The sequence below is a fragment of the Urocitellus parryii genome, chromosome 15 (assembly GCF_045843805.1).
Source record: "Urocitellus parryii isolate mUroPar1 chromosome 15, mUroPar1.hap1, whole genome shotgun sequence".
NCBI lineage: Eukaryota > Metazoa > Chordata > Mammalia > Rodentia > Sciuridae > Urocitellus > Urocitellus parryii.
Genome location: NC_135545.1, coordinates 37,050,438 through 37,074,153, shown reverse-complemented (window position 1 = coordinate 37,074,153; position 23,716 = coordinate 37,050,438). Strand labels below are relative to the sequence as shown.

The 23,716-nt window shown below is 33.9% G+C and overlaps 1 protein-coding gene across 2 annotated transcripts in view; it reads left to right on the top strand.

The window, feature by feature from the left end:
* The window catches only part of Cdh8 (cadherin 8), a 340,478-nt gene that overhangs the window by 273,989 nt on the left and 42,773 nt on the right, over positions 1 to 23,716 (top strand). For both annotated transcript variants that reach the window (XM_026392635.2, XM_077793074.1), the window contains exon 9: positions 5,290 to 5,407. In XM_026392635.2, the coding sequence (XP_026248420.1) occupies positions 5,290 to 5,407 (118 nt within the window). The remainder of the gene's footprint in view (positions 1 to 5,289; positions 5,408 to 23,716) is intronic.

Genomic DNA, 23,716 nt, shown 5'->3' with positions numbered 1-23,716 from the left:
AATGGGTAGGAAAAGAAAAACCTGGCTAGAGACTGGATTGCTGTGCAAATTATCCAAAACATTCTGGCAATGTCCTCTAAATGGAGAGGAACTGGGACTGTGTTCAAACTACTTTGTCCAGTTTTGAAATAATTGTGGATAAATTGGCCATTGTGTAGATTTCGATATAATCTCTGAAATGCTTCTATTTCCTCTTTCTCAATTAACCTTCATTGTTAAAACTTGATTTTCTATTCCCAAGGACAACACTTTTTTTAGGAATTAGCTCTCATCCTACTTTATTTTACTTCATTTAGTTATGGGCACCACAGACAACCTGATAAATGCCACTAATTTCCCCCTTAGATGTAAATATGTAAATATCTTTACGCAATTTCACTTTCATGTTGCAACTAAGACACATGAAGCTCATCTGTGGAGCTGTTCTTCTTTCCCACGATGGAAAATATTGATCTAGGAAATAGACATTACCATTTCAGGAAAATTTATATGGATAATCAGACATTAACTGGAAAAAATAAGAGAGTTAATAGAAAAGTTTAAATTATGCTATCCCTTCTGCACCAACTTTGACATCCCCTTCTTTTTTATTGACCCATTTATATCACTTTCCAATTCACAACACTGCAGGATTTTCAGAAAAGTAAAATTAGGTTTTACCTGAGAAGGAAACAGGGTGCTTCAATTGCATGTCCAATTGTATGGCTATCATTTTGGAGTCTTCCAGAACAATAGATATATGTTTCCAAAGCCTTGAAAAATATTCCAAAAGTTGTGACAGATGAGTGCTCACTGACCTCGTCCACACTTAGGGAAACTTATGAGTTCTAAATATTCACTTGTTGTGAATTTTGCCAATCAGAATTAATACGGAATATGAGCCACAAAGATATATTAGTCATTTTTACACATTCTCCAAAATATTGAAAGCTCAACTCCCATTTAATAGAAAGGTATGAACAGCATGTAAGAACATCAGCAAGATTTTGAATTAATATTGGAAAGGAGGAATGTAAGAAATTTGTAATCAGGCATATCTGGGATGAGAAATTATATATGATGTTTTTGATGCATTAGGATGCTGATATGTCTCTGAATGCCTACTTCTCAAGGCATTGAGAGGAATGGTAAGAATATGAAATATGTGTACCATCATTTATTTATTGATCCATCATTAACTCATTTAACCAATACTTATTAAGTAGTTGCCATGTGCCAGACCTTGTTCTAGGAGTAGCTCTAAGAGATCCCCTGATGTCATCATGCTTGTTAACAGATCAGATCACCAGAAATGGATTGTTGCCTGCTTGTCTTTTCACAAGTTATTAATGGCAGGGATACTCTACTACTACTAAGTGTTTCTGAGATCATGTAAAATAGTCCAGAAAGGTTTAGCAACACTGTTAATAAAAACAACCTGATGTAGATTGGAATTAAAAATTACAAGAATATTTTTAGAGTGTCAGATTTATGCTCTGATATACAACTTTTAACTTTTCTTCAGTTTCTTGCCTTTGTGAAGGTGTTTTATTTCAAATCCATAGTCTCAAGAAATAAAACAGAGTCAGCCAGTCATGATGGTGCACACCTATTATTCCAGTGGCTCAGGAGGCTGAGGCAGGATGATGGCAAGGTTGAGGCCAACCTAGTGAGACTCAGCCTCAGCAACTTAGTGAGACCCTGCCTCAAAAATATAATAATAATAATAATAATAATTATTATTATTATTATTATTATTATGAAGAAGAAGAAGAAGGACTGGAACTGTCACTCAGTGGTTAACTATTCCTGGGATTCAATGCCTGGTTACCTCCCCCCCCCCACCAAATAAGAAAAAGAAAGAAAGAAAACTAAAAGTCAGCTCCCATTGAAATTTAAGCACAACCTGGAATTCATTTCCTCATACTGACATCCCAGATATGCTTTTTCTCCCTCCTGATACAGTTATATATTTTACTTTTAGCTTCCCCTGAAATTCAATAGATTTCACAATAAATTATTAAACATCAGATTTGTCAGTTGCATCCTAACTTTTATGAATAAAAGGGAAACATTTAAATGGAAAGTTAAATGCATATTCCTAAAAATCTATAACCTCCACAGAAATTCTGACATTATTCCCATGAGATAGCTCTTTAATTATTTTAAAAATCAACTGAGGTCATAGTAGCTCAGGGGTGGAACGATGCACTTTTCATTTGCCATCTACTCAGTGTGCCTATGCAATATGCCTCTCTGGAGGAGCACAGCTTTGAATAAATCTGTTTTTCCTTTTCTTCTACTGTTTAAAGTTAAGTGTATTCAAATGTTATTACATCAATGAAAACTTCAGCCTTATTAATATGGGTCTCTTAATGCATTTTAATGGCACAAAGTCCTTCAAATGATCTACTGAACATCTAATATTAGATAAAATGCCCAGGCAGGGGCTATCTGCATTAAAATAAAATGAAGTGTCAAACATGGTTTAACCCAAAATCTTAACCACAGCCAGTTTAAGGGATATTTGAAATAGGATTTAAATATTTACCATTTTAACATTTTAACCACTTTATTATCAACACATCATGCACTAAGTTTAATATATGTTTAATGATACAAACTTACTCAATAATTATGTGGGTTGTGTGAACACCATTCGTTTTCCTTGACTCAAAACTGTGGTTCTTGGATGTAAATGTGTACTGGATTCACAGAAAAGGTTGTTGACCCTTCAGATTCCCAAGCCATATTCTGAAACTTTCTGGTTCAGTAATTCTAGAATGAGGAAGAAGAAATTGCATACTTAATAAATTCCTGATTTACATAAATGATGGGGGGAAGCCATATTCCATATTCTGGTGGGAGTTCAGTTCAAATTTTCTAAGCTGTGTGGTTTGCAGGCAATTGTACTCCTTTGCTGCAGGTAAGCTAAATTACTGCATGCTTTGGGGGGTCGTGTTGGCTCTGCTTATCAAATAACTTTCATGTTGATGCATTCCAGCATGCATGAGCTTCATGCAGATTACTTACAAATATATTAATGGTATTTACTTTTTCCACTAATTATAAACAGGAATGCATTTAATTATGAGTGAAGTCCATGCGAGAATTCCTAGAAACCTTTTGTTCTTTGTGTTTATTCTTCTCGTGAACCATATGCTTCAGAAGTTAACTTCTGCAACACCTGGGAATAAAATTTTGTGCAAAGAAGATTGAGTAAATGGGAGAGGGGCTGCTGAAACCACTGTGGTCACAGGAAGACTCTTGCCATTTTCTTCACTCTGGAATATGAAAATCCACACTGCTGATCTTAAATGAAGGGGCCAATACATATTTTTCCGTTCGATATCTGTATATTCATGTTGTCTAAAAGAGTTACCTGTATTCCACATCATCTTCCCCTTTCACATCCATTCATGCTTATTTTTAACAAAACGAAAACCCCAGGGCCTCTCTCTGCCCTTAAATGTCAAGGCAAATGGGCTATGTGTTTAGCTACAGCAAATACAATTTTGTTCTCCTCTAAAATGATTGAATGGGATCTCTAAATATCATCAGTTATTTCACTTATCACAGTGCCATGTCATCAATAAATGCTAATGACCATAATAAAAATAATAATGATGATGACCAGCACTTCATTAAATATCCCATAGGAAAGAGGCAGTGTGTCAAGAGAGTAATGTGAATTTACATCAGTAATTTAAAGAACCCTTTGAGAAAATGTATTTTTTCTATTTTAGGCCTACAAACCGTATTGAATTTCAGAAAGAGTTAACTCCTTCAAAGATACACTAAGAGTCACACGTGAAACTCGGACTTCTATCTAGGAAGTTTACCAAAGTCCTTTCTCTGAATCGCTACATCACTGACTTAACCACTAAATATATTTTGGGGAATTTTACGTTATAGTATCACTTAAACTATATTTAAACATAAAGAAAGAATATATTTCCATTAAAAAGTGCAAAAAATTGAATTGAGAAGTTATTTTATTTTTATATTTAGGGTATTTCCAATCATATAATATGTGCTTGATATAATGCAAAATGGCATGACTATTGAAAGTTCTGAAATTGAGGTTCTCACCTTTGTGCAGGTTGTAAGTTACAAGGCAGTAACTACCATTTTACAAAATGAAATGATCCATTTTTTCACTTTAACTTGCAAAATTCAGTAGAACATAAATGTCCAAACAGGCATAATATATTTGGCATGATTTTTACATACTCAAAATGTCATAAAATTGAGCAAATTTCACTATTAACTATTTTTTTTAATTCTAAATCTATGATCACCTTGGCTGCTAGGCTTCATCAGCATTTTTTACAGACTTTATAATTATAGTTGTTTACTGTAAACATTGGCCTTTTGTGGTATTCATTTCATAGCTTTTTACAACCGACCACAATGGAAATTCTACACGAGATGCTGATGACAATAGAAACATAAATGTCAGAGGTAATAGAAATATAAGCTATACTTTTATTATATTAGCTCTTGCCCAGTTTCCCATTAAAGTAATAAATATCATAAAATCATACATACAAAGACACATCTCTGACATCCAAAGAAATAACTTAGCATAAAGTTAATGTAGCTTTGCAAATGAAACAAGTACATTCTGTAGGCACCAATTCCAAGTATCCGTATCTATCCAAACAGTTCTCTGCACAGTGGTAATTCTTCTAATCCCTATAATTTATTCATCTCAGGATACACTCCAAAGCATTGTTTGCATATGTTATCCACTAGCTTTAAAAGCAGTATTCATTATTGGGAGGGAACAGATGCAACTCATCAGAAAGGTTTGTTGCAGTGATGTTTGTGTGGCAGAACTCTCTATTTGGCAAACACTTGTAACCTGATGAGCAAAATGAAAGAAGAGTCGTCGTAAGAACTCAGAATTTAAGTCCTTTACCTCTAAGATCCTCCCAAGAGCCACACTGCAATCACTGTAACAATTCCAAGTCTCATTCTAGATGCCCGTAAGTACTCAAATTGGAAAGAAACCTGTAATTGCCCAGTGGAATTTTCAAATACACTTAACTTTGCTATTTCAAGCCACAGACTCCAAAGGACATGACAGTAATGCTCTTAATTTTCATCAACTTATCAAAGCTGAGGTTTTAAAGTGATGAATTTTTCTCCTTATTCTTGGCACCAACTATCCATGACAATTTAGAAAGCTGAAAAGAAGTGTTTGGGCCAAAGCATCAGACCACAAAAGGGATATCACTAGGGGTTTAACGACAGTAGGAGTCCTGTGATGTGATCAGAAATACTGATGTGAATTTTATGTTACAGGTCATTCAAACAGTGAGTGCCATGGACAAAGATGATCCCAAAAATGGACATTATTTCTTATACAGTCTCCTGCCAGAGATGGTCAACAATCCAAATTTTACCATCAAGAAAAATGAAGGTAAATGTATAAGCTTTGTGAAACACGGTAGAGCATAAATTGTAAGATAGGATGTGCTTTCCTAATAGAACTGAAGAATATCATTAAAATAATTGTTTTCATTCCAAGAGCTTTTGAAATCCAGTTTGTTAGGCTAATACCATGGTAATTACATCACTTCCCCTTTTCAATGTCGAAACAATAGATAAGAAAATTGTTAATGTGGAAATTAATTTTATCCCAGGGAATACTTCAATCACCTTACTTTAAAAATGAGGAGTCAAATTTAACCCCTGTGAAAGCTTCTGGGAACTTTGAGATACTGAGATATCTGCCAGAGGAGGAACTGGTTTGCACTTTGCAGTTGTTAAGTTTTAATTGAATGTTTACCAAGTCTTTAGGGAAAGTCTATTCTAATTTTGCCTGGTTTGTGAGTACACATTAGAGGTATTTGTTTTAAGCCTGTTCTGACTTTAATAATAGCATTAGATCAGAAAATCCTTCTGGAAGGACACTTTTGTCAGTATAATTTTTTGAACTAATATAAACTGATTTTATTGTTAAATCTCTCAGTCACAGAGAATATTTAACCTATTTCATTATGTTTTGAGGACACAAGGTGGATTACCATTTCCTTTAGTATCGTTTATTACATATGAAGACCTTAAATCTTTTTTTAGAAATGTGTATTTCATCTGTATATTATCATTTCCTAATCTCTTATACATTTAACAAGGATTTTTTAACTCAGGTTTGATGAAAATGTATTTATCTTAGATTTAGTTGTTTTAAAACAATTAGCAAAATACAAGTATTCTCACAGACTTTTTATAGGTATTTTTGAATTTCTGAATGAGTCTTAATTTGGTTCACAGTATCTGATGGCATTATTTGCTATATTCTATTTAAAGGAGGTAAGGAGTTTTGGAAGAATTAGTTTATGAAATAAAATAAGATTTTAGAGCTTGGGTTAAATATATTATAGCCTGGACTTTTAACAGAATGCTCCTTACTTCTTTGAGAATGCTTTGATAAATGTAGATGCAGCACAGAAAAGTAATTGAGAAGTTGTAATGTGGATGTTACTCACTTACCTGGCTTCCACGATTATGAACACTAAAGTGAGGAAATCATATTTTCCCTTTTCACAAATAGACTGCTAATTTGTTAGGAACTGTAACCTAAGACCAAGTTTTTGCTCCTTATTAATAATGCCTTAATTTCTCTTTTATGAATGTTATATGAACATGTCGGAGACAACAGCCCCATCAGAATCCCCAAACTGAGCTGAAAGTTGTGTTTAAGTATGGTCCATGCTTATTTTGAGTATGAACTACTTAGTATTTGGAATTAATTTTTAGTATTAAATTCCTTACATTTTTAGGTAAGAGATGTTTTCCCATTCCAAATAGTAAAGAGTTTCTTGGTGTTTTCTGTCCATCTCATGATTCCAAATATGCTTGTTGTAGATTTGGCTCTGGAAAGCACTGCAAATACAGTATTGGGTGAATGGGAAAATATTATTGGGTATCATGAGGAGTGTAACTTTGACTTGCACTTAACATGGCTTAGTACTTTTGAATAGGAAAACATGCAGTCCACAGTGAATGAATTCTATGTGTGTTCTCTAATTTAAACAAAGGGGAATGAAGGGAAGGGAAGGGGGATAGGAATAGGAAAGACAATAGAATGAATCTGACGTGACTTTCCTATGCTCATATATGAATATGAATACATAAACAGTGTAAATCCACATCATGTATAACTACAAGAAAAGAAAGTTATATACAAATAAATATAATATGTCAAAATATACTCTACTGTCATATATAAAAGGAACAAATAAAAATTTTAAAAAAGAAATTGTAGAAAATAAAATGCTATAACATAGAAAATTTTCTTTGACCATATCACTCATTTTAATAAATCACACAGTAGAGTATTTTAAAGCTATGTAGATTATATGTTATTTTGAAACTAGCAACTAGAAGCTATAATTTTAGCCTATCTAATAAGTTTTCCTTTTATCTTTGTAAATTTTCAAAATAAAAGAAGTCAGGTATTGCAAACTGAATCAAGATTGAAAGGACACTCTGCTCTATATGCATAATTATTTGTTTTAAATTATGTGTTCATTTGTTTTGCAAAGAGTGACTATATAATTTGTAATTCCAACTGTGACTTTTTTTCAAGCAAAAGGGGTTGCCATTTATATTTATGTCTAGAAAACACCATAAACCAAAACTGTCTTGTAAGGACATATGTTCACAGTGATTTTGGATTTAGGATCCAAATATTCAACATCTCCTCATAGAATAAATCATGAGCCCACAGGTCTTTGGAATAGATATGTAAAGTTTACCTAGATCAGAAATTTATGAGTTTTGCTCCATAGACCATGCTTCTTGACTATGTGCATAGTTACTACAAGAATGAGAGAAAATTATGTTTCTTAATACATAGAAACTAAGTAATAGAGTTTGTCTAACTTAAAACATTGTTATAGGTAAACAGATAGCCAGATAGTCCCTAGGCCTGTTGCCAATCCATTGTTAATGATGCGAAAAAATAAAAACAACTTTAAAAAGAATCAAAATAATAGACTTACTTCTGCAGTATATTTTATGTTGGAAACATTAAGAGATGAATAAGATGGTATAATCCTATTAGAAATTGATTATTATTAAGATGAATTTCAAAAAGGTCTATATGGACATTTAAATGAGCAATGTCTCTCTCACTGAGACCATTATGAGTTCTAAGTTTCAGCCCACTAGGACAATATTAAGATCCAGAGATATCCAGTATATTCAGATTCATAATTAATGGGTGGATTATTCACCTATTTAATTTGATCTTCAAGGGAGATAGTTTCAGCACTTGGTATTTTCTAAGTAACTTGCAGCCACGACTTTCAACTCAAAATTCTTTTGAAATTTCTTCTCTTTCATATAGATTGATGATAATGAATTTTCAGGTAACTAATTCATAATCAAAGACAAAACAGAGACATGAGGTGGGAGGGAAAGGAAGAGAAAAAGGGAAATTGCATGAAAATGGAGGGAGACCCTCATTGTTATACAAAATTACATATAAGAGGTTGTGAGGGGAATGGGAAAATAAACAAGGAGAGAAATGAATTACAGTAGATGGGGTAGAGAGAGAAGATGGGAGGGGAGGGGAGGGGGATAGTAGGGGATAGGAAAGGTAGCAGAATACAACAGGTACTAATAGGGCATTATGTAAAAATGTGGATGTGTAACCGATGTCATTCTGCAATCTGTATTTGGGGTAAAAATGGGAGTTCATAACCCACTTGAATCTAATGTATGAAATATGATATGTCAAGAGCTTTGTAATGTTTTGAACAACCAATTTAAAAAAAAAGCCCATAAGGAGGATTTTACAGAAGCAAAGTCAGTCAGGCTCTTTGATAGACCAACCAGACAATCAAAATATTCAAACTCTGTGGCTAGTAATAAATTTACATTTAAAAAAATGAGACAGAAATGAACTGTCTCTTGTATCTGAAACAATTAAGTGATTTCACAGACAATTCTCTGCAATAGTAGGAAAGCAACCTTCAATATGTTTAAAGGTAAAAGTAAAGGTCAAAAATATGATGAATCATTTTCATCCCATGTACACACTAAAAAAAATCAGAGCACCTTGAATTTTCTAATTATATAGCTTGGACATTGGTCTCTTCATCTTCTAGTTGGGTGAATTTATAAACAAAGGCTTTTGCCGACCATATTTCAGTATTGGCTTCCATTCTAACTGTGTAAATGGAAAATACCCAACAATTCAATATAATAAGACAGGGAAGATAAATGGTCCTTTTCTTGCTTGCAGGAAATTTGAGGTTTGCAGAAAACTCCTCTTATCTAGCCTGAACATTGTAGGTAAATTTTTTTGATGGGAATTGCCAGAATACATCTGGTAAAATGGGAGTGTGCATGGTTCATACTAAAATGTTGGAATCGTGTGTAAGAAAATGAGTAGGAACATAAAGCTGTGCCTCCAAGGAGTGCCAGTGGGAAGGAGAGATACTGACAATAAAGTGACACTCAGTTATATCTTGTTATGCTTAAAGGAAAAAAAAAAAGCAAGGGAACCATAGTACCTTATGATACTGATTTTTCTCCTTGATAAAAAATTTCCTGAAATCTTTTTGATAAGAAACTCATTCTAAAGACAGAATTTTTTTTTTCTTTACATATTTAGTGTAGATTTATTATTCATTCTGAATATTTTTGATCTGAGTTTGGTTGAATCTATGAATTCCAATTTGGAGGTCCAAATCTGTTCCTAGGTAAGGAATGTGTTATTTCCAGAATCCAGAGACTGTTAAGCACTGTGCTTCCTTCTTTCTGGTAGGGATATAAGCAATTAGTCTCTTATTTTAGAGCAATAGCCTGGCATGCCCTTGGACAATTGACCCTATAAACTTTACCAAAAAGGCAGATTCGATAACTCTGAATCATATTTGTCTTACCAAGATCTCCAGTGTGATAGCCATGTTGTGCTCATTCTGTAGAACTGGCATAATGTCAATAACATAAGGAATCATTGTAGTATTCTGCAACATACAGGTAGTCCAGAGATCTTCAATCTATCCAAAAAAAAAAAAAAAATTTTAACACAGCCCTGGGTCTAAAGACAGAATTTTGATAATTAATCTGAATACTCTAGATGCTGACTAGAACTTCACAATGAATGTGCTGTGTATTATCTCAATGTCCATAATGTGGCTCCCTCTTCAGAGTATAATTCATGCTTTATCCTAAGAATTTCCATCTCAACTAAATATCCCACTTCGAATGGTATATATATATATATATATATATATATATATATATATATATATATATTTAAGTTTGTATCCTGTAGAAGCATTCCTTGTAAGAACACTTTGACTATAAGCAAAGTATTATCATCCTCAGTTTTCTCATCTATAGCATCAGGTTAACAATATACCTACTTTCCTCTTAGGAGTACTCTGATGAATATGTATAAATCAGGACTTAGACATCTCTTAGCATAGAGAAAACCACTTATCAATAAATGGGAGAAGATTATCTTTACATGAGTCCATTAATTCATAACTTCTCATGCTATGCCGTATCTCCTCTGGCAAATCATTCTCAACCAGTTCTATTTGAAGCTTTTATTCTATAGATTTTTTTAAATGTGCAGTGACTTCGAAAGGGGTCTCATCAATACTTCAGAAGACATTGACCTCAAGTAGAAGGCATTGCAAGAAATCTTCCTATGCAGTACTGTAATGCATTACAGTGCAAAGAGTATTATAATAGACAAAAAGTAAAAACAGAGGAGGAAATGAAGGAGAAGGAGTAGAAACAGTGAAAATACCCACCAACCACAGAAATAGATGTGGGGTTTCTGGATCTGGTTTTGAATTGAAGACAATCTTTCAATATTTTTCCCCAATTCTCCTTGCTAAAATGAGACTCCGGCTTTCTCCACACTGTGGTTAACCCCAGCTTCCAACTTGTTAGGATCAGTTTCAATTCTAACACATGAAGTTGTGGGGATCATTACTGTGTGGGAACCATTTTGCATAGGCTTGACTATTACAGACAGATTTTCCTTGTACTTTTGACTACTGTTAGCTTATCTCAGACTTCTCTAGTAAAAGAAAAAGAAAAATAAATCCGTTGCCTGAAAATGGAATGGATCTACCTTGCCCAACACAAGGAGAGCTGACCCTCTTTCTCCTTCTAAGTCCTTAGGACTCCTCATATTCAGGCCGAAGGTGTCAAGGTGGACAAATACTTCTTGCCTCTTCTCTCTGCCTTAATCTTGCTCTATCCTTCCAGGCTGAATTGTACCTGAAAGTCCTTGTTGCTGATCCACAGGGCAAAGAGGTCACCTTGGTAAGCCAGCTGTGCTCTTTCTGGCTACCTCAGCCCTGCTTGAGCTCTCCCCTTACTATAGGATGCTTTGAAGCAAAGACGGGACTTTCCTAAATAAAATTTTTTTTCCTTAGTAGCCTTAATAAAAGTCCCAGTAACTCAGCTCCCGCAGATCTGTTGTTATTGGGTTTCCCAGGCAACCGCAGCCGAAATATGCTTAACTGAGTATGATAAAGAATACTTAACGTATGTTCTTTCTTTGCATGATGGAAAAAAAAAAGTGGACTTTCTCACAGCAAAACAATACAGCACCAAACACCAACTGTAAGCGTTTTCCAACTAAATTTCAGCTCTTGCCTATATGAAGCATGGCACTTTTCCTCAAAGTTGAATAATTAAAGGTAGCACCCAATTTATATCAGGCAGGAAGTCCAGTGGATCCCAGATACGTGGAATGACATAATACATACATGATCCAAAATATTTCTGCCTTAGTAATTCATTGTATGTGCTTGCAGCAATGTGCTGTGGATAAAAAACCCATTTATGTTTCATTTTGTTGCATAAGCCATAATTAAGGGCAAGCTATGAAAAATAGATCTGTACTTATACTTTCTAAGTTTTTTATGACTACATCAATAGGTTCAAAACCAAAGAATTTTTCTTTGCCTAGCCTCTTATTTCTTTTTAGTTTCTGTGGTTTTCTTTTCTTTTTTTCTTTTTCAAATCATAGAGCAAAGGTACTTTTAGAAATGAAAAATTTCCTTTGCAAATATTGAGAATCCTAAAATTATTGCTCTGGTCAGAAATCGTACTGCCCTTCGTATCTGTTTTTCCATGTGTTATGAGAGACAATTTAGTTCTGAGATTACTGACTACTGGGATATAATTTAGATACATATCATGGATTTATATGTTTGGTTGTCAAAATGCTATTCAGAGTTGTGAATTGGATCAGATCTTCTCTGTCAATTTACTAGCAATCATTTCTGATCCTTACAGGGCATTCTAATTCTGAAGAGTTTTGAAAGAGAAAAAAAAAACAAATAAGTTGGTACATATTTGGTTATCTTAAAATTATCTTTGTTATTTTAAAGATATCTTAGTGCATAGGACCTTTCATTTGAGAAATTTGTTTACTGAGAATTTTGTTTCAAATCCTTGTAAAGAAAAATAGCAACATGGGGACCAAAGAAAAGTACTTTGAAAAATATTTTTCATTTAGCCAGACTTGTTTGCATCACTTTGTTATTTATGTCATTAAAAATGATACTATTTACTGATTTATCATCTATTTCCAAGCATGAAAATAAGTCTTGGGATTTTGTGGGTGTCAAACAAACATGACTGTCCTTTGGAGAGCATAACCAAGGATTAAAATGGAATATGGAAACAAAATGAGCTGTCAGTCTATGCAAATTTTCCTTTTCTAAAAAAGTATTAAATGTAGTTGACAATCATTTCATCTGCTTTCACACAGAAGTTTGCATTTTGAATTAATGTGAGCACTTTATAGACACAACATTAGGCATACGTGACATTCTGTCTGGGGATGTGACCTGAATAACATTCAACAACTGCTTAGGATCAGTCAGTTTATTAAAGAAGTGGATAGAGAAGGCAGAGATATAATTTGGCAACACTAAAGGGGGCACTTCACATAGATAAACATTAAAAATGTGGGATCTGGTGTGAATTAGAATGAAGGATAAAGAAGACTCTGTGGATTACATGCTTCTTAGGAATATTTAGGGTTGAGTCTTAGTTCATCTGATTAGGATCTTGCAAGAACGAGAACATTCACATGTGTGCACACGCACACACACACACACACACACAAAATAAATTAAATAATCTTGAACCTCTATCTGTAATGTAAAAACATTACTTACTTCCATATTGTTTTCAATAATAAAATATTAATGTAAGTGCAATAAAAATGGTACAGGGCTAAGTTCATTATCGAGTAAACTAGGGATACTCAACAAATACAAATTTTCTTCTCCTCTTTCTCTTTCTTCTACAGTTTTGTGAATGTCCTGAATCTTTTTCATCTCACCAATATAAAATATAAAAACTATTTATAAAGAAGTTGAAACAAGTTATTTGGGACATTAATAGCCATATGTTATTCTATGGTCCCTTATCTCCTGGGCCAGTGATTGATCATGTCTGCAAACACAGTCCATGTGTAAGGCACAGAGAAAGTGAAATGGGAAAAAGGAATATTTGTATTAGGCCATTCTTTGAGTATAACTCTCATTAAAGTGAAATAATAAAACATAAAAATGAAAAGTACCTAAAATTTGTGGTTCCCATAGGACTAGAGACAATGTACATATTTTACATATTGACAAATGGGATATTTTAAAAGAGACTTGATAATAACAGAAGTTTCAAATGAGGATTTCCTTAGTAAAGAGCTAGCTTATGAGGGTCTTGCATGCTAAGTACAGAACTTAAAACATGCAAAATTAAAAAAAAAATAGAGCAATGGAGATAGATGTCTGCTTCCCCGACTTCTTTTTCCATCACTCTCTCTGATTCTGTATACTTACTCCATCTACACCTAGACCTTGCCTTCAATATGCCAAACTAGTTGTACTTTTTAATTTCATCACCCTTCTCTTCCTCTGGAAGGCACATCCTCCATTCTCTCCCTTCTTTACCTAGCTAATTTCCAACCATTTATAAAAACTCAAGTAAAAGTTCCATTCACCTTGAAGCAGAACAAGTGGGGGTGGTTAACTATTGCTGTGAAGTTTGTGTTCTGCTTTTCTCTGCAGTGCAGTGAGGTCCAGGTCTGCCAAAGCAGACATGAATCAAGGAATGTCTCCTACATTGTCCTCAGAGTTATTAATAATAGATTGAATCTTTATTCACTTATTCATTCATTCAATACCAATTTATTTATTGTCTACCATGTGCCAGATACTACCCTGGGAATTGGCACTAAAGCAGCAAATAAAATAGACACTGCCTTCTCCCTCCGGTACTGTGTATTTTTGTTCTCCTCAGGACTCCGTCTTTGAATACCAATTTGAATTCTCAGAGAGGAAACTATAATTTAACATGGATTTTTGTCAGATAGTGGAGGAATTTGAAAGCTTTTTTTTTGCAAAAATACTATAATTTAGGGTTGAATGATCACAGATTCTAAGTCCTGTGCTGCCCTAAACAAAGTTCACTCTTGGACCTTACCTGATTTGTAAACATGGACTTATATAAGGATGAGTGAAGCTGGCATTGATCCCATCACTCCATCTTTAGGAAGTTTTGGCCAGATAGAGTGGTGCTATACATCTACATGGACAGCCAACACTCTGTCTCTCTGAATTTCATATTAGTGCCTTGTTATTAGTGAGCTCAGATGAAGTATGTTGACCCAGCCTATTCAATGCATTGATAGTTGCAAGGTCAAAGGATGTTGGTGAGCCCTGTCCAAATGCACAGTGATCCACAGGTGTGTAAAGGCTGATGATTCAATTTTGTAGGCTCATTACAATCTATCATAGTTTTAATTCAAGTGACATTACATATAGTATATGTTTTTTGTGGCTCCTATGCATGATTATTTCAGAAACCTGTCATTAAATGAGGACTTAGCAGACTTTTAGTGTATTATACTTACTGAGACCACCTGGCCACTGGAGGGTGATATTGTGTACCTTTCTGGGCATAATAGAGGCCTCACATTCTATCTGTTGCCTATGTCTGTTCTCTAAGATGCTACCAAAGTGAGTTTGCTCATGGTCTTTATAGAGGAGGATACTCGTTGTCCTTGGACCTTTCTGGGTTACTCATTGCCTTTGCTTTCATCCTAGTAGATTGCCTACTAGAATTTCCTTCCTGTATTGCTTGAGTAAATTATTCTCAGCCCTTTGAGGCTGTTTATCTTAGGGCGGTCTGAAAAGATGGGATACTGTACCTGGCAGGATGAATACAACCATCCTTCTCTGACTGCATTCTTTCATTTGGCTTGTCAATGCTAGTTCCATCAATGGCATATGGACTTACTCCTGCCCCACCTTAACCCCTGGACTTCAGATCCCTCTCATCCTCATGGAATGGATTACTGCTGGAGAGCTAAGGGCTCATGTAGTGTAACAGTGAATGTGCAAACTTCTGGTATTAGAATAAATATTACAGACTGAAATCAGAGAATTCCTGGGTCCGCCAATTAATAGATACAAAGGACTTGGATAAGGATTGGATAAGACTTTCTTGAATAGACTGTAAAGATTTGAGAATGTTAATACAAAATTGCTGCGAACAAATGAAAGACTGCATTAGTGTCAAGGGGAGTACCTATAATTTGTGTGGTAATTGATGGATTTTCTGTTATCAGCCTCCAAAAGAGTGCATATGGAAATAATCTTCACACTAGAAGTCACGGTATAAAATCTCCACGTTAATAGGTTACATAGTATTCTCAAAAGAGGTCCTGCTACAATATTGTCATTTCTTTTTCTCAGTATGTTTTGGCAGAGTACTAGACATTGAAGAATAAAATTATTCGCATATACTGAAAGAACTTACTAAACATACAGCGGTTGATTCTATTACTTTAGAATTTGGTAGTATTATATGTCTGCTAGAAGGCTGGAGGCAAGGAAATATAAGAATTCTGTGAAGATATTTAATAATTTGATTTATTTGATTTATCAGGAAGATAGCTCAGAGAAACAAAGCTCAATGAACTTCTGTATGAATAAGAAGAGGCTCTATGTCCAGCACAGTTAAGGGAGAATAGTCATTTTTTTTTTTTAGGTAGTTCACTTAAAAGGAAAAAAATATATAGAATGGTAAAAATATTTTTTAAAAAAATGTTCTATGAAACATTTCATGAAGAGCCATAAACTCTGTGAGCATAAAACTTCATTTGGTTCCCAAAAGGAAATTAATGAGATACTTCTTAGTATTTTGACTATATTGCTCCTTCTCTTGATGTCTTCAGCATAAAAATGTGTCCTACACATTTAAGAGGCTTTTACATACACATACAGTTTAATACAGAGACTGAGAAGTTCGTGGATATAAACACGTATTATGTACATCATTAGTACATGTGAAAAAGTTTTGTCAGTGCATAGCTTCAAATGTTAAAAAGTTAAAAATAGCTGTGGCTGTGCTCTGAGACATAGTATGAGTCAACATGAAACTTGATTTTGTTATAAGTGTTCCTCGGCTGAAGTTCAACAAAGAAATTTCAGAATGGTTAAGAAACAATTATCTAAAATTCATTATCTTTTTTTTTTCTCAATGTAAAAAATCCCTAAAATATAAACTGGTAATTACATAGAGGTCACATTATGTTTGGGTAGGACAAAAATGGGAAAAACTACCCCTCTATATTAATTCTAGTGTAACATTTTTCTCTTCTTAAAATAAGTATGAATTCTAAAATGGATGTTTACTTTTGCAAAAACTTTTTGTTCAAGGAATGACCTAGTTAACATTATATGCTGTAAAATGCAATTGCTTATAAAAGAACTATTTTTGAGAATGTAAAATATCATTACAGAGATTAGGAAACAAGTTTCCATTTGTGATTTCACATATCCACTTATGATTTTATATAAGGATCCCATGGTTATTCTAAGACAAATATGCTGTATTTTACTCTGAATGGATTATTTGTCAAGATGGAAGAAAAAAACAATGGGAAAAATGCATGGGGCATCTATTTATTTCAGATGTTTTTACATTGTCTATCTCTATTTTACATATGAAGAAATTGAAGCTCAGATAGGTGAAATGACTTGCCAGGCAGGTGGCTAGTAAACTTCTAAAACTGCCTCTTCACAGTGTCTTAAAAACCTTCTAATTTATTCCTAGAAGACTGCTTGGTAAAGCAGTTCATATTTTATTTTATGGTTTAAGCACAAACCATGCTTCCTTTTGGCATAGAAGCATATAGAAGGTAGAAGCCATTTGCTAAGAATTGAAGAAGAGATTGTCTCAATATTAGTTGAGGAAAAAATCCTGATAACTTCAAAAAAAGAAAGCAAAACAATCAAAATGATCTATTGCAGGTATTCTAATCTACAACAAATAATAATTATCATAAGTAGTACTTGGCGAAACCTTATTATATGACAAGCATTTTTTCAATGTTATCTAACTATCACAATGGTCTTTGCAATTCATTACAATGATACCAAATCATTTACAATCAAATTATTTCTTCATGCCCATACTTAGCAAAATAATAATAAATTTGTTCTTGGACTAATCAGTCTATTCAACCTAACTCAACTTTCCACTCTAAATTTAAGGAACATATAGAAATATCTGGTTACAAAAATTATATTTAAAATGAAAGATATGGGAAAAAATAAAAGCCATCAAAATTAAGACAAGAAATCAAAGTAGTGCCAACATGTGGAAGTACTACATAAACATCAATGATGTGTATACACACACACACACACACACACACACACACACACATGTCTCTGTAAGTGGAGGAAATCTATTTATAAGAATTTTGGTTGGAAGGCCTATGGTAATCCTTTGTTTTAAAACCAAAGTGACTATTGCTCTTTAAAATTTAGTAATCAACCCTGCATGGGCATTTTTTTCCTCTTTGCATATCTTCCAAAGGATTAAAACTCACAAAAATAAATTAATGGAAGTTGCACAGGAAACAGTACCAAAAATTTTACAGGAGAAAACACTGTTTAATCCTACTGATATTTTGTTTATTCTACATTATTCTACTTTAATGTTCACATATACATATATACACATGAATCAGGACAAAAAGAACACAGATCTTTAGTGTTTTAAAATGAAAGTAAAGTGCACTAAATGGAAAGAAAAGCATTTAGAAATATTTACTATTTTCTGGAAATAGGACTTTTGTACCACTATGATTCTGTATAAATAGTGTTTATATCTTCTAAATAATACAATCTTAAATTTAAGTGATTTAAATTTAAGGACACAGAAATATGTGAGTCTTGACCTAGACCAATATTATAATTGTCTAGATATATTAGGCATATCATATTCAATTAGGAAAAAAATAAAAAAAATAGAGACTTCTGCTGATATATGATATATGGCTCTATATTCATATATCATTGTAGTATAGTGGGGTCATTTGTGATTGGGAAAGGTCAAACATTGTGGTCTGAAACTAAATTGGGCAAATATTTTTGCATTGTCCTGATCCAAAGCCCAAACTGTAATATCACCCTTTAAGACTAATGTCATCAATAAGATATTGTTAATGAAATACACCATTAATTTATATCCACCTGAGAATGAATAATGAGCCATTAAAATGTTGACAATTAAATACAATATTTTGATCAACTTAATATATATAATATGTGCATATATATAAAAATAAATAAATATATGTGTGTGTGTGTGTGTGTAAATATATCTTCAGTATCCCAGTAAAGTGAGCACATTTGCTTCTGAGCAAAACTGAAGGAAAAAATAAGAATATAAGTGCTGGGCCTTGTTTTTTCCATATAGAACATAGTTTTAGCATCAGAAAACTTCACTCTACAGGATTCTTCTTTCTCAGGAGTGTTGTGGCAATGTGCAAATGGAAGAGTAAAAGTGGAAAGTGGCAGAGACTTTTAGAATCATAATTCAAGGTAGGACCTCATAAGAAGGGGAAAAGGAAGTTGTCTTCAGGTAGGAATACACTTAAGGCATTAAACTAGCTAAAGTATATATTAAATTGAAGTATATATTATATTATATTATTATACATTAAATTATATTATTACTATATTATATTATATTATATTAAAGTATATATATATATATTAATTTTCACATGCTGATTCCAAGAGGTCAGAATTCAAATCTGCAAGGGTAATATGACGGTGGGAAATTCAAAAAAATAAAAAAAAACAACCAAACAAATAAAATCTCATGTTTTGGGATTGAAGTTATATCACCCATGATTCTTACTCCAGAGAGTCACCCAGCTAAGGTGCATTGTTACATGGACTACATGTGGCTCCTTACAATAGCAAAATATGAAAGGGAAAAGGTGAGGTATTAGGAAAGTCATAAATTCTAGTAAGAGATACAGTATAACTCAGAAAATCAAAACCAAAACCTGGTCCTAGAGATTAACCAGAGATAGTATACAAACTATTGATTAATTCCTGAATCTTTGCCAACCCCACTATTTGGGGTCCATTAGATGTTGGGTTTACAGACGAAGAATGTTCACATTGTTTTGCATCTGAGCCTGTTTACATACAGAATACATTAGTTTTTTTTTTCTCTTAGAGGACAGAGAGTTTTAATATTATTTAATATTTCTCCTAATATTTAATATTAGGAGAAAATTGGAGAAATATGGAAAAGCAAAAGCTGTCATAGCTATGTTCCTACTAATTATGATCCCATGTGGATGTTGTCTTTTTTCAGGCTTCTGGTATACAGAAAATTATTGGAGGTAAAAAGAGAGCAGTGACAGATGAGATGACATAAGGCAAAGAAGCCATTTTCCACAGATCGGGTCCTGTCTTGGGCTCTACTGCTTGCTATTGGTCTATGATAAATTATTGGTCCTCTTCGCCTTAGTCTTTTCCCTTAAGAGGGATACATACAGGAATAACCAATAGCATTGCAAAGGGTACAAGAAAACAAACATACAAATAATTATATGTGAGCTTCATAAATGGTCACTGTGATCAAAGAATGTGAGAGGCTGTTAAATGAGTAAATGCATTTAGTGTAACTTCACACAAAAGTGCTTCTCTTAGAGAAATTAGATGGAGAGAGTTAATGCATTTACTAAAACTTATTGCTTGCATGTAGTAGAAACCCTGCTCAAATTATCTGCTCTATAAAGAGAAATGGACCCAAATAACAAAATGTCCAGAGTTTAAATGGCTTGTCTAATTACCACATCCAAGAACTCTTAAGTCTGCTGTATGGCACATCTTTTCCTATTCTACTTTCTGTCACCATGCGGGCTCTGTACATATTCTCTCCACAGGCTGGGAAAGAAAGCTCCCAGAGGGAAAAGTTCTGCATGAATCCCAAAGCTTGGAGTTTTGGAATGAAAAACCTTCTCTTTCTTAGATTCCATATCATTTCTTGGAAAATAGCCCATGTTTGGCACGTGACCCCACCGTGTCATTCTCTGCATATAGAGGGGTGAAAATGTTCTCAGGGCTGCTGTGCACCACTTTGTAATTTGTTCTCTATTCAAGGCCCCTGGTCCTGGAAAGAATAGACACCGAGAACCTGCCCACACTTCCTCTGAAAAGCTGGGATCTCTGCAAAGTCTCCCTTGTCTCCTTTTCAGTAAGACATAACATCATTTCCAATCCCTGTAGCTGTAGCTGCCCAAGAGTGAGTCCATCTTTTAATCACACAAAAGCATCCCTTAGGCTAACAGCAACCATGAGACCAATGATGGGCTGCTCTGGTAAATCTCTCCTTTTTCCTGGAGCCTCTTGATGGATAGCCCCACCACAATCAGGAGAAAAGGAAGAAGGTCAGTTTTAAAAGGGAGTCAGGCTAGGTAAATAAAGAATAAGATAAGAGTCATAGATAGGTCAGTAGCAACAGTTCTGTGACCTCAGAGGGATTCCTTTACCTCCTCTGGGAAGATTCTCAGTATAGAATGACTCTCCGGATCAGAAAGTTATGAATTGCAGTTGTCTAATATGTGACTTACATTGCATTACATTGCAATATGTCATTGTGAGATGTGACATAATATAATGTAAGTGACAGGCAGCTAAAATTTTACAGCAAGAAAACTTTTTTTTATATCCAGAATCTGCTATCAAATTTGATAGCAGCTATCAATCCATTTTCTTTTTCTGCAGATAGATCAAAACTTTGATGCTCATGAAAAGCAGGTCATTCTGAAACATCCACAAACACTTCACTGCCCACATGACTCAGTTCCCATAAATCAGTTTACAAAAACACTCTTAAAGCTGCTTCATTTTTTATTCAAATTGTTTTTGATTTTTTATACTATAGCAATGATGCTTTAATCTGTGAGTTTAGTTTTGTTTTAGATATTGCCCAAAGGTGATAAATATTTTATCCATCATTATTATTTTAGTGCCTAAACTGGAGCCGTGTTTCTCAACTAGGGGACATTTTATAATCCAGGGGACAATGATATTTTCTGAAGATGTCATACTTGGAGGAAGGGTAGGATATAACACTAGTAATCACCTTTTGATTCCACAAGTAATTGTTTAAGTGAATTAGTCCAAATATGGTCTTGACCTCATCCAAACTGACCCAAGTCAAGTTTGATGAATCTAGAATGAATTTCTCCTAGTTATCAGAACCTCAATGCAATTCATGCCAATGTATTATTTAAATATTCAGCCAAATCTTTGGGGCTTAAAAGGTCACTCTGTTAAGTGAATCTTTTTACTCAGCAAAGCTGATTGGGGAAACTCTCCATCTACCAACAACCCCACAGCAGTACCTAAAGAAGAATAAAGCAGTGAACTTGGGTCTAATTCTATTCATCACGAAGTCCATCACTGAGGACCTTTAGAAATGACCTCTCATGCTCCAGTGGTCTCAACAACATTATAGGAATTTGCGTGAAATGGTTTCTTTATGAAACAACACTGAATTATTCTTTTAAGGTTTTCTTTAAATATCATCTACTACAGCACACATAGACATGAAGCTTTTCTGATTAAAATAGATGGAGATACGATGAGAGACCCTGTGCTAGTCCCTTCACCCTGTTCATCCTCAATATGTCTGAGCCCCCTCATCCCCAACATAACCCAAGACAATTTGAAAACTGAAGAAACAAAAATTTCATCCAGGTTTAAATATATAGTGCCAGGTAAAGAAACAGGAGGATCCATATTGCTTCCAATAAAACCTACTATGGAGTATGGACAGCTTTTCAAACCTTCTGCTTTGCTTCAAAAAAGGTAGTTCTGAGGACAAAGCAGACAAACTCATTGTTAGTGTTTATGTTATGTGCTTCTGTCAAGAAAGTGTCAAGATCTGGTCCTTTTCTCTGTCAAGATGCATGATGGCCCTGGTAAAATAAAAATAAAAAAAAATATCGGTAAACCAAATACCATAGGTTTTAGATTATGATAAACTGGAACAGTAATCTCTCTGGGCCCATTCTTGAAGGAAGCACTGGATGCTTTTGTTGTTTTGTTTGTGGAGCTAGGCTATTGCTGTCTATAATAAAGTGATTTTAAAGATTAAATATGATAGTGATGTAAAGCATTTACCAGTCTGATGCATAATAATAATTATCATTTATTGACAGTATTATAATAAGAATTAGTTGTAATGTGTTTAAGGCGGCTGCCATGTAGAAGGTGCCTATACCTTGAGCTACTGCTATAATTTAGCTAAAATTCACAAGGAAGAGTGTCAAAATCATTTATAACGTGAAGTTGGTTTAATTTTACTTCCTCTCATCATAACTTATGTATATTTTCTCTTCTTTATGGCTTTCCTTAGGACCTCAGGACCCCACTTTGGCACTCCAAGATTACTTTATACAGAGCTCATATCATAATAATAACTGTAATAACAACAACATCTAAGTGTCTAACACTTCTATACAAGGTCATACTGTGAGGTACCTCTATGAGTACCACCTCAAATCTTTTATGCTGTGCTAGATGTTTGGCAAACTTTTCTTACACAGGATGAGAAAAAGCTTTGTGAGCACTGTGTATTATGTCACATCTACTCAGATCTATTTTCCTAGTGAGAAAGCACCCAATAAACAACATCTTAATCAATGGACATAGCTGAGCTTTAATAAAATCTTACAAATATATGCGGCAGGGTATATTTCATCCAAAGTCCATAGTTTGTGGACTTCTGCCCCAAACACTTTATTCTTTGAGAACCTTTTACTGTATCGAAGGACAGAACCTAAAGGGGAAATATTTTTGTTTTCTAACCCAGGAAGCCCCGTATCCTACAATCCATTAGATGATATTTACAAAATGAATACTTCTCTTATTTTTTGTTGTCATTATATTTTTGAATTCCACTTTCTTTTTGTACCTTATTATATGTTGTCATAAGAAGTCAATTAGCACTTCTAACATTTTATTTGGAAAATGTCCTGCCAAGGTCCACAAATTTATTAGATGCTTTCAAAAATAAAAATATATATATTATTCACATTGCTATAGACATTTTGGCAAATTTTTTTTGGCTGCTATATAGTGCAGTTGACCATCTTGCTAGTTTCCTATAGCTTTTTGTCCACCCCTTTAATAGCCTCTACTAAGAAGATAATAACTTCCTTGACGCTCTTCCAGCAATTGCTAAAAGCTTTACACCTTCCTTTCCAGCATGCACACCTACCTGTTTTTAAAGCTAATGCTACCTATTTTAGGTTTTTCTCATAATGACACATATTTAAGCACCAACTTATAATTTGTTAGCATTTTCTATGCAAAAACTAATCCAAAACAAATAGTAAAATAAAACA